At 37.2% G+C, this 12518-nt stretch overlaps 1 protein-coding gene across 2 annotated transcripts in view; it reads left to right on the top strand.

The window, feature by feature from the left end:
• The first annotated feature begins 978 nt into the window (after nucleotides 1–978).
• pax5 (paired box 5) overlaps nucleotides 979–12518 on the top strand; it is a 47427-nt gene continuing 35887 nt past the window's right edge. The window contains exon 1 of one of the 2 annotated variants that reach the window (XM_087799971.1): nucleotides 979–1435. In XM_087799971.1, coding sequence (XP_087656097.1) covers nucleotides 1390–1435 — 46 coding nt within the window. In that variant the 5' untranslated portion in view covers nucleotides 979–1389. Of the gene's footprint in view, nucleotides 1436–7219; nucleotides 7907–12518 lie in introns of those variants that run through there. The other variant, XM_087799973.1, reaches the window with a different exon arrangement.

A 12518-nucleotide genomic window follows, 5' to 3' on the forward strand; every position in this document is an offset into this window, starting at 1 on the left:
ATAAAAGGTTACATATAATTGAGAAACTAATTATAATAAGGTAAATAATGAACACTATTCCGTATTTTATGCATACAATGTTAAATTATTTAAATAATAATATAAACCAGGATGGTAAGAGACAAGAGGTAAGATCTCACAAAAGTTACTATGTGGCCTTACAAACTTCTTGTCAGATATTTTCTATTGAAAAAATATCTTGCCATATCTCATCTCGAAAAATACGTGTAATTTAAAATCGTTGAGAATGTAGTGTTATGATCTCTTGTATCATCATTTTTGAAATGTAGGTATATTAATATGTTTATATTTCTCTATATATGTAAAGTCGTGTCTTTGCATTTAATTCTATCGTAAATATAAATGTTATTCTTTGTTCATTTTTTATTCTTCCGATTTGCATACAGATCGATCTTGAACATTAACGATTTATTTGTTTTCTCAAAGTTCCCCCTCTAACTTTATTCAACACGTGTCTCTTTAACTTAAAAGATTTGGATTACTCGTTTTTTATGTATTATATTATCATATTGATCAAATTATGTTTATATGTATCCGTGTGGTTTAAAAATAGAATCAAAACAAACGGACATTTCATCGTTAAATTGAACTTTTCTTCGAATTTCTTGTCTCTTCACATATTTCACCAGACGGACCTCATTTATTATTTAAAAGTTTAACTTGAATCGAAAATGGATGAACTTTCTTAAAAATATATCTCAAAAAAAGAAATTGTTAAACTAAAATATACCAGGACATTGAACTTGACTGAAAGACTTTAAAAGTTTAAAAAGCATCGGGGAATAAAAAACGCGAGCTCAGGTGAGACGGAACCAAACTTTTCGAGGCCAGAATGAAGAGTTTCTGAAAGTCCAGTCTTCGTGGGTGTGTCGGACAGGAAATTAATCTAACATGAAAGAAAGGGAAAGGAGAAAAAAAAAAGAAGAATAGAGAGAGAGACAGAGGAAAAGTGGGCGGGAAAGTTTAGTAAAGTGGAACTTTTGTAACAGATGCGCCCGACGCACTGTGTGTGCGCGCCCGCGCGTGAGCGTGCAGGACATGAGCGCACATTGAGAGCGCGGCTTTTTTTTTTTAACGCGACGTGATCATTTCACGCTCCCCCCCGAAGCCTCTTTTCCACCTAAAGCGTTTAGTTGCAGCTGAGTGAGCAGCTGGAAGAGACGAGGAAGGTCCACTTAGTTCTTTTACCCAAAATACTGTAGAGGGGGAGACAGGAGAGAGGGAGAGATAAACAGTGGGGGAGACAGAAGAGAGAGAGAGAGAGAGAGAGAGAGAGAGAGAGATAGAGTGAGAGAGACAGTAAAAAAAAAAAAAGTTTTTGAAGTTTTTTCTCTCCCTCCTCGCCTCCCACTGTTCTTACCGTCCAGCATGGACCAGAGGCCCGGGAGTCCAGCGCAGCGGCCCGGGAGAGCAGGTACGATGCGCATCACTTCCATTTTTTATCTTTATTTTTTTTTTCAACTGTTTCAGTTTGTTTCACTCTATTCATTATTTTGCTGGAATAATGCGTCTTTTCCCTTGAAATATTTTAATACAATTGTTTGATGAATTATTTCACTTTAACGAAAGGGCCAGCTTTTATTTGTTGCAATAATGTTTGTTAGTCGATGTACGAATATTTAACATCGATTCCTTACAAAACAACGTTGATTTTGAGCAATTTAGCGCCTCCATTATTCAACAGGTTTTTTAGGCCTTGTTTGAAAAGCAGCGGGGTCTGCAGCAGCACATTTGCAAAAAACACGCACATCGACCCCTTGCTTTGGCCCCCACTTGACATCCCATCATTTCATAACGAGACCTGCTGAGTTCTGCTGATAAAACCGTCATTTTTGTGGACGTGTGAGGTGAGGAATGAACTACTGGATTCATGGCGTCATTTGTTAACGATTGATAACCAACAACCACTGAAAGCTTCTCTGTGAGCGTGAAGCAGGATTCAAGTTCGACCAGGACGCGTCAACCCTCAGAGGACATCACAGGTTCAACTCTGGGGCCTCTGGCTCCGCCGTGCGACTATTGAGGGCCTTAAGGCTCGAACACCTACACTCTCTTGCATCCGCTCTCATTTCGTACACGTGACCTGAGTACAGATTTTCGGGAGAATCGTTGAGAGAAAAAAAAGTCCCGGTCGTCCCGCCCTGACGGGTCCCCGTGCGTAAGAGCGCGCAGGCCCGAACCTGCTCCAGGAGACCAGGGGCCGCCATTTCGATGCGAGAATAAATTGGGGAGGAGGAAGAATGATCGACGATAATAATCCAAACACGTCATTCTTATGTGTTAAACAATAAAAAAAAAATCCTTGGAGTGGAGTTTCGAACTCGTGCTCGGGACAATAGAGCTGACGGGAATAAAACCTGAAACCTTATCGTTATTTTTTAGAAGTAGAATTCACTTGATTTTATTGTTTGGATATAAAATGCGTGAAGTTATTTTTCTGATTATTGAATTCATATTTGTAGTGAAAGAAGGTTTTCATTGAATCGAGACAAGGTATGGGTGGTGGGCCACATGTGGTCAATTGATTATAACAATCCGTCCCATCGGCAGGAACTGTTGAATTGAGTTTTCTTATTATTATATATTTGCACTTAATAAGTTCTTTGTGCTATTAATAAAATTAGTTTTTATTTAAGTATAAATTGGGTATTTTCAATGGAATGATTCCCCTTTTGAAAACATTTTTTTTGTTCATTTAAACAGTCCTAGAAAAAAAGAAACTTAATATTTTTTTTGCAATTATTTATTTCTTCTTTGTGCAGCATTGGTTTACTGTTCCATCACAGATATGACAAATGTACACGTTTGTTAATATTCAAAGAGTCTCAGGTCATTTCTTTGGGTAGAATATTTGAAGAGAAAAAAGTATATGTAAGGTTTGCACTTCATCATTTGGATTAGATCACAAATGTGATGCACTAGAAGAAGGCAATAGAATATTTTATGATATCCACAATCTGGTCAACTTTTTAAATACCTTTGATTTCTACTTGTTGACCTTTCGGAGAAGCCACCAAAAATGGCTCTTTTTGAAAGCAAACATGTTTGCTCTGTTTTTTTATTTGACTAAGAACTAGTTGTAAATCTCTGCTACTCATTTTGAATGTGTTGAAAATAATGAAACAGATGTTTCAACACTCAACCGATCTACACAACTTTTCTTTGACTTCACATGTGCGTCTGAAGTGATTCAATACGGTGAAGAAAACAGACGAAAACAGTTGAAATTTAGTGAAACTAGTGTCCTACAAAAATGTCCAAAGCTGAATCCTAACATCCATGTGTTCGTGGCACAGATCCATATGTGGCACAGACACTAAAAAGCATGTTTTAAAAATCTTTAAATACATCCTCGTGAATCTGGTTCTACATTTAAAAGCAATATTCAAGTGGGTAATAGTTTTAGTATGTAAAAAAAACCAACTTATATAAACTTAATGTTTTGTGTAATCCAAAGACAACACAAAATGGTTCCCTCATTAATGTCATTTAATTTGTGTATATATAAAAAGTGAAAAACATGATTTTAACGTTCGTTCTGCTTGATTTTCTCTCACTTCGTAGATGTTTTTTAAATATTTTACTCATTAGTGTTTTTGTTGGAGAAGTCATATCAGTTGAGCTCTTGAAAGTTGCTTTTTTATTTTTGTGAATATTGGGCAGATAACTTTTGAGGCCAGATTGGCGTAAGTGGAAGATCTCTGTTGGACGCCATTCAAGATCACTGTAGGCAGCTTAGACAACCGCTGGTCCAGACAAAATCACAGTAACTGTTGAACAGATAGAAAACATAGAGCTTGACTCTTGCTTTCTTGTTTTTTTGGTTCAAGCAGCATCTTGTTTTAATAACAGATATTAATGTAATTACCAAATCACTATAGTTTGAAAGTAGACTCACTGCAAACCTATCATATGTGTCGGCTTTATGAGCGAGCGGACAAAGAGTAGATTCAGCACTCCCTCAAAAAAGCCTTCAAAAAATGTAATTAAAAGTTAAATAAAAGGTTCAAAAGCTTTGCATTAAGCAGACTTAGGTAAAGGTGATCCCTGCAGTACAAATTACTATTACCTTTTACTTAAATTTTTGAATTTTCACTTAATTTTCCTCCTTTCTTTTTTGTTAGTTTAATGGCCACTTCCCGTTTTTAACGTGGCCGACACTCAATCATTTATAAATCTACTGTTGCTCTTTTTATTCACACGTAATATGAAAGTTTTGATTGTATTTCTTGGAAATTAAATATAATTAAATCGCAAAACAAAACAGAAAACAGATTTATTTTCATTGTGGAAGCGTTGCTAAGAAGCATAATCCAGGTAGAGCTGATCTCTTTGTGTCCTGTGCATATAACAATAATCAAAGTGAAGGTGAAGAAAAAGCATTATTTTCTCGACAGGTTTAACCCAAAAGAAACACCATAACCCTCGATACGTGAAGCTTTTGTGACCTCGAACGCCCTCTAATCATGAAAACACTCATTTGCATTTTGAATGATGATCCATGTAGTCATACTTTCTTGGCAGTTTTTCTGGAGTTATGATTTATGTTTATGACAGCGTAGATAGTGAGACGCCACAGCTTTTCTCATTACAATCATTAAGCGTGTAATAAACGAGGTGCTAGTGTTAACATGCGCTGGTAATTTTTCATTGCTCTTTTTGGTTTGGAGGCAGAAAAACAGCCTGAGAAGAGGAGCTGGAGACAAATTTACTTCCTCAACTAATTCACATTCTTGCTAATGTTTTTTTTTTTTTTTTTTTTTTAAGAAAATACCCATCACGTCCCCTCCCTCTCATCCTCTCAGAGAGGTAATGAAATATGGTAATTTTTATTTGGACCCCCGGATTATAATCGTCCCACCCTGATGGAAGTTTTCTACCCAAATTTCTAACCCTTAAGCGACAACAATTTGTATACATGATTGCTCGTGTTGTTTGGTGTTTTAATTGGTTACGTATTTAATTTCCAAATGTCAGAGGCGAGGACGAAAATGTACTTGTGTCTGGATTTATTTTTCTATTTTCGGTGCATAAAAGTTTTTCTTTAATATGCCCCAGACTTCATATTTCAAAGTTATTACCTTATTTTTCTGAGCTTCACCGATGAAGATCAACATGTCTCATTGGATTAAAACAAATATGTAGAGCAGACAATAAAAGCATAAAAAAAGATTTGAGAAAAAACACCACTATTTAGTAATGAAATATGAAGGATGATGACACCCTCAAAAATGAGACAGTCGGCACAACAATTAACTTGGTTCAGTTTTATTTCTCTTGTTCACAATATAGAACAAACACAAACCTCCTCGTTCCTTCATAGATATTGTTAATCTGAGAAATTTAGACGAGAACCCATAAAGAGGCAAAAACATCTTATGTTTATTAGGGTGCTAGATCTAAAGAAGATATTTATGTGTTTTTGGGTTTAAATATTTACACATTAGTCAATTTATTGTGTATTTGTTTTTCATGTATAAATGTTAAATACTGTTAATGGAATATTTAAGCTATAAATGTAAACATGCAAATGATCAGAAACACATGTTTTTATCCTGAAATAATAATAATAAGAAGTACGGTTTAAGATAAATGTCTCTGTTTTCTTATTTGTATCATTATTTAGTAGACTTAGTCACTATAGCTTGTACCATAAAACAGGTACAATAATTTGGTTATAATTTGAAAAGATTGTGTATATGAATGTTTGTGTCTTTTGCTCAGTGTAGTTTAAGAGACAACTTTCAAGATCAAATAAAAGCTCGAAAAGTTCAGCCAATTACATTCGATTTAAATGTATATTAACATCAATACAATTATTACAATTTCTATAAAAAACATTATGTTCCTTCAAAATAACCCTTGAGAGCTTGAAGAGTGAAATCACACCTGAAGACGACTTGTTATAAAATCTGTTTTAGACAGAGGAGTAAGTGAAAGAAAATGTATAAACGATATTTAAAGAAGTGCGTTTATATGGATGTGTGCGCACGCAATCGTGCTCAAGAGTCCAGATGTTTAACGCCCCCCTGTGGACATGCCTAGAACAATCCATCCTGTGTACAAAATCTGAATTAGACGAAAGGAAAAAGCAAAAAACAAAAACAATAAAAGCGGGGAAACGTTTAAATCATAAAGTAGGGGATGAAATGATGCATCGCCATATTATATTTATATGGAACTTAGAAGGAATAAAAGTAACTTACTAACCAGAAATTACTTATATATGATATTTACGCGTATTTAAATACATATACATGTGTTTTAATAAAAGAGTATTATTGCAAAAAACAAGGAAGTCCTGCATAAACAGAATCCGACAATATCACACGATCAAAAAAAATGATTAAATGTCTAGAAACGAGGAAGAAGGGAAATAACACCATTTTAATTTGGCTGCTGCTTTAGGCTATTTTCGCGGTGAATATTGCAGGCCGACGCGCGCGTGTTCTCCGGCGAGTCATGTGGGACGCGCGTGTATCGAATCTCTTTCAATATTGGTGGAAAAAAGGCGAGTCTCGTCAATTGGATTTCATTAAAACGACATGACTTTGGATCGTCAATCAATTAAGTGATGAGAGGAATGAATGTTTCATGCGCTCGTGCGCGTGCGTGGCTGGAAGGAACGCACGCGAGGAAACACAGGCTGAACCCGGGAAACGAATGGTTTTAATATCAAGTGTTAATGCAGGAAGTTGTTCGAGCAAATCGTCTCGCAGGTCGATCGTATGCTTTACTCTACATTTTAGACAATTTCCACTTGTTTTTGTTCATTTCTATCAAACAAGGCGTCATTTCCAAACAGATGTTATTCATTCTCACAAAAGCCTTTTTAAATCATTATCGGGAAAAAAAAAGCAGAAATAAGTAAAAAACCATTAATTCTAACTTTTCTAATTGATATTAAACATGAAAGTGAACTTTCTTAAACCAGAGCGTTGCTATTGGATAAAGAGGAAGAGTGTCAAAACCTGATTGGCTGAGAGGGGGCTCGACATCATCCAATGAGCGCGATCCCTCGCCGCACGGTTCTCCTCCGGGGTTGGCGGTGACGTCAGGGCCGCCAGCGGCCGCTGCGATTGGCCGGCGCGTCCGTGATTGACGGGCAGCTGGCCGGCGCGTGGAGGTTAGAGTAGCGCGAGAGCAGCTGCTGACAGAGTGCGCGGAAGGCGCGCGGACGCTGCTGTGTTGAAAACAACAAGCGTGTTTATTATTTACCTGCTCGTGACGCGTGGACGGACAGCTCACCTGCTGACTCTGGACCGTTTTTTTGGGGGGGAGATTTTTAAAAGGAAGAAAAGTGAAATAAAACCCGGACGCTTGTGCCGCGCGACACCTCGAGACTGGAGTGAGATCGATCCATACTTTGAATTCTTGAAGACACTTTCAACTTGTTCTCCTGCTGTGGAAATGGAGGCTGAAGCCTCGATGACTCCCGCGCGCGCACCTGCTCCGTCCTCTGGAGGATCCACGTGAACCCGATGAAGAAGAAAACAGTGCGTTCTTGACATCGTTTTTTATTTGAAGCAGGAGGAGATTTTATACACCTTTAATTCAAGCTGCGGGTCAGAGGTCACCCCCGATGGACCGCGACGGAACTTGAGTTTTTTTTTAATGAAAAAGTTCTCTTGGACCGAGGCTTAAAGCTGGAATGATATTGGACTTCAAGTTAAGATTTTTAAATTGATTTTTACCCACGATCGAGTCATTTCAATTCATTTTTTTTTTTTTAAAAGAAAACAAAAGAAAAGTTGAAGAGCGCCTCGTTCAACTGACTCGGGGGGGTCTCGGCGTGTCAGGGGTCTTGTATGTTTCGGGGCCCTCCAGCCCCATTGGTTAGTGATGGAGATTCACTGCAAGCACGACCCGTTTGCTGCTATGCACAGTAAGTAATACATGATTTATTTCTTAATTATCTTTGTAAAAACAATTAAATATACTTTACTTTATAAAAATGCAAAAACAGAATAACGGAATATTTTATTAAAAAATAATATTTAAACAATTTCATCATTGCTGTTGTTTCATATTACCAAATATTACAATTTAACCTAAACTGATATCGATTAAAAACAAATTAAATCAAGTTTATTTAATTTAAAACTATATCATCAGCTGCGCTTCCAATTGTTTTTAATTCGTTTCCATTGAATTGTTCAAAGTGTGGCTGTAACGCGGTGATACGCGCACGGGTGTGTGTGTTTATTTGTGAGATCCACGCACACGCGGAGTCCCCGGTGAAGCGCGTGTCGTGGCCGCAGGGACCCGGGGAACGCGCCACTGTTGCTGATGCGGAGCTAAAGTTCGAGACGTCAGGCTCGGAGACGCTTTAAAACGATTACACGTTAAAATGTCAGAGTGGGAGAAAGAGAGGTCGAGAGCAATCCACTGTGACGCGTGGAAATGCTGCGTGTCCGCGCGCGGCTGTGAAGGAGCAGAACAATGTGTGTGTGTGTGTGTGTGATTTCATATTCACGAGGAATGTTTTCAGGGCAGAAACTCTCAATCGGCGTAAAGGACACACGCAAAAAAAAAAAAAATCCGAGTGTGTGGATTTATGTCACGCGCGTGTTTTCACCTCCAATAACATAAACGCGCACTTTCAGCAGGAAACAGCAACTATTGCCGCTAATTGTGATGGTAATGAGTTGAATTTGAAAATTAGGTTTTGACATGTTAATGTTGCTATGAATTTGTAATATATAGACGCCTCTATTTTTTATTCACGCGTGACGTGTGTATTTTTAATTTAATTTTTCCACTTTTAGAATTATTATAATTATTAAGGTGTCTACTTGCAAAGAAAACCGTTAGAAATGTATTAAAATAGCGATTTTCGTAATTGTTTCATTCACCAAATTCATTTAAACTCCCACCATAACAGACGAGGTTTACGTCCTCCCATAAAAACTCCAATGAAAATATTAGTAACTGATGATTTTTCAAATATATTTCATGAAAACGATAAAATTCTTTATAGATCATTTTAGTTCAAGTTCACTGTGTCAAGTTTAACCTAAAAAACAATTTTTAATGAAATGCTGCTTTATGTATAATGAAATGTTAATTAAATATTTTATATTTTTATTTCTACATAAAATAAAAAAAGTTTGTTGGTGTGTTTGTATCATTTAATCCCTATTTATTGTCGCTAAAATAATCTGTTGGTTATTATTATTATCGTAATGCGATATTTATTTATTATATTTAAAAAAAAGAGTGAATCATTTTAATAATTTAGTGTTATTGTTTAATCAATCAATCATTGATCAATCATAATTTGGCCTTTGAAGCAAGTGTTTTACGAAACAGTTGTTATAAAAAGAACTTGACATCGCCACCTATTGGAACAATACAGTGGTAACACTATGAAGATGTATCAAAATAATACTGTAAAATCCTGAAAATGTTGTGACCTTTGACTCAGAATCGTGGCACTTGAATGTCACAAAACGCATTGCTGTTAATAAGTGTGGACGTTTCTGCTGATATAAAAACATGCCTCCATGTTTCAGCTCCCCTAGAAGAAGAGAGCACAATTAAACATTAATAAAGGTAAACAAACACATAAACATGGAAGAGCAGACTCAGCTCATCTCCCACATCTGCACTCTCGCTGTTTGCTCAAGGAAATTTGCTTCATCTGTATTCTCCCCGGCAACTTTGCAGACAGGTTTCATCCAAAAGTAATTTATAGTTCCGTGATCTTTTTTTTTTCTCTCTCTTCAAGAGAGACAGGGGGAGAGAGAGAGAGGGAGGTGTTTTGTTGTGATTTCTCCTCCGCTTTATTTTTGAGTCTTCGGGCCGTGACCAGGCAGATGAGAGATGAGAGAGAGACTGAGACGAGTGTGGTGACGAGAGAGAGACACAGAGACTAATGGAGCTTATTTTATGGATGGAGAAGCTCCAATGTATTCCGTGTTATCTCTGTAACTCTCTTCCCACCTTCACCCAGAAACAGTGAATCAATCAAACAGTTAAGGAGATGCTGCCTGCTCTTAAGTCACTTCCTATGAAGGCTAAGTAAATAAAAATACATCAGCGATGGGCTGCATAATGAGGCCCGGTCCCTCTCTGGAAATGAAAGTGCTGTCTCTGCCGGCCCCGGCTCGCCCGTTCAAACTGCACTTTCAGCTTTATAACAAGATATTTCAACATTTTGGAATATTCAACGAATCAGAGCTTCATCTGTGGTCAGCACACGCCGGACATTTGAAAGTGTCTTATTTATGTTTCCTATTAATAATGGAGCAACTCGAGGCATATTTGAAACATTTATTTTCGATCAACATACTGACATTTTCTAATTTGTAAGTGACAAGATTCATGTCTTTCTGGATCCTGCTTATTAAACAGTTTCTTCAGCTGCTCGTAACAATAGTTTTTGAGTCAGTGCTGGGGCCACAAAGACATTTTTCTTTTTCAGCAAACCACCAGCAGTGTATCTCTACAAGAAGAACTATCACTTATTTTCAGACATAATACTTTCCAGGTGCTCTATCTCTCTAAACCAGTGGTCCAAAAATGCCGGCCCGCAGGCCGGATGTGGCCCGCCTCCACATTTGGCCCGGCCTCATGATCAATACCAGAGACGGATTTTCTCAATCTTTCTCATATACAGTGCGTGACAAAAATATAGGTCCACCCATTTTTATGGGGTAGCTAAATAAAAATCAAACATGCTTCACCTACATAGTTTCTTTTGCCCCTTTAAGATGGTCTGATTTGAAAGATATCAAAATTATGTGTCTTAATATTTCCTGATTTCTTTTACTGTAAAGAATCCAGAGACGGTTATTTAGTCATTATTTATTTCATTATAAGTGTTATTATTTATTTCCTGAAAGGGTTGTTTCGTTATGTGTGGCTTTCTGGAAAACAAATATATTTTACATTAATCCTCGGCTATAAACTATAAATGGTCACACTTTTTCCCCGGGCCCCTGTCAGAGAAGGGAAAAGTAACGTGGCCCCCACAGGAAAAAGTTTGGGGACTGGTGTGACAGTTTATGTGAGCATCAGTCAGTTCAGTTTCGAGACAAACAATGATGATGAATGAAATAAAAAAAGATTCAAGTTACAGAAGCGAACGTAAAAGATAAACAAGCGACTTATCCAAGTGCACACCTTCATGTTTCATAAGCCAAAAAAAAATCACTCTTTTGCAGCTTCTACAGCGAGCTAGTGGAATGTGTTTCTATACCATATGGATTGTTTGCATCAGTCCCATCAGTATTTATAGACTCTGAAAGTACATTTCCAACACATAATCCTCACGTCTTGCTCCGTGAATGCTGAGGGCCTGACGTTAATGCGACAGTAAATACACAGATAAGTGAATAAATAGTTATCTGCCGCGTTTTGTGGGTCACCAGTCATTCCTCTCCATCTCTTTACAAAGCAAGGCCCGGCCCAGATAGGACGGCTGAAAGGAACCATTCCATTTACTCTTATCAGAAAGAAGAGAGACAGAGGTGGGGGAGAGAGAGAGAGAGAGAGTCGGCTCTGTACATACCTGTGTGGAGGAATAGTCCTCTAAAAATGACCTGCATAACTCTGACGGGATTCACTCAAACCATTCCCCGGAATAATGGACCGGAGCAGAATATGCTTTTATGTCGCGCACAAGTGTTTGTGTACATGTGTGTCATGTAGGTCAGTGAGGTGTTTGTGTGTGGATCATTCTCTGAAGTGATGACAAAAGCAGCTTCATCATAGAAATGATTACACAAAAAAGGAGTTTAAAAATAATTTACCCTGCGATCTCTTGGATTCATTTAGTGGTTTATCTTTTACTGATCTACTGTATAGCATCTTGAATCATATGATCACTTCTTCAATGAGATTTTCAACATTAATACTGACACCCCTCCCTTTGACAAAAGAACACATTATTTATACTGTCGGGATGAAACAGCTCACAGCTGCTGTTTTCTCTCTATTTTGTTCATTCAATAACATGGAGATAAATAGATTTCCCACTAAACATTTGATCTTTTCACACTGCAATACACTTGTAAAATAATAAAATGTGGTACTAGAAGAGCATGACTGGGAAATATTTTTGTTACAAAAGTACATATCATAAATGTATATTATTAATATATTCATTATAGTCGATTCACTCTTCATCCAGGAGATGTTGCTTTTCATGGAACAATGTTTTATTAAATATAAAATAAATTATTAACGACACAGTTTACTCAAGAAAAACTCTTTTTCAATTTGTTATTTATTTATTACATATACACATAGAGAAACCTTATGAAATTGAATCTAGTCCTAAACTACAGCTGCCACTCGCCATCTAGTGTCACTTTAAGTTGAAACAAGGAGGATAAATGTCTGCCTAAGGGCACGATGACATCTACCTACGATATGTTGGTGTTAGAAACGATTATCTGGCTTAGATCCCTCTTAACTTGGCTCTGAGTTTAAATCTACAGGTCTTTATCAGTTGACTTGAACGAATGAATGATAAGGTCATGTGTTTCAGG

Source organism: Callionymus lyra, chromosome 1, assembly GCF_982586985.1.
Source record: "Callionymus lyra chromosome 1, fCalLyr1.hap1.1, whole genome shotgun sequence".
Lineage (NCBI taxonomy): Eukaryota > Metazoa > Chordata > Actinopteri > Syngnathiformes > Callionymidae > Callionymus > Callionymus lyra.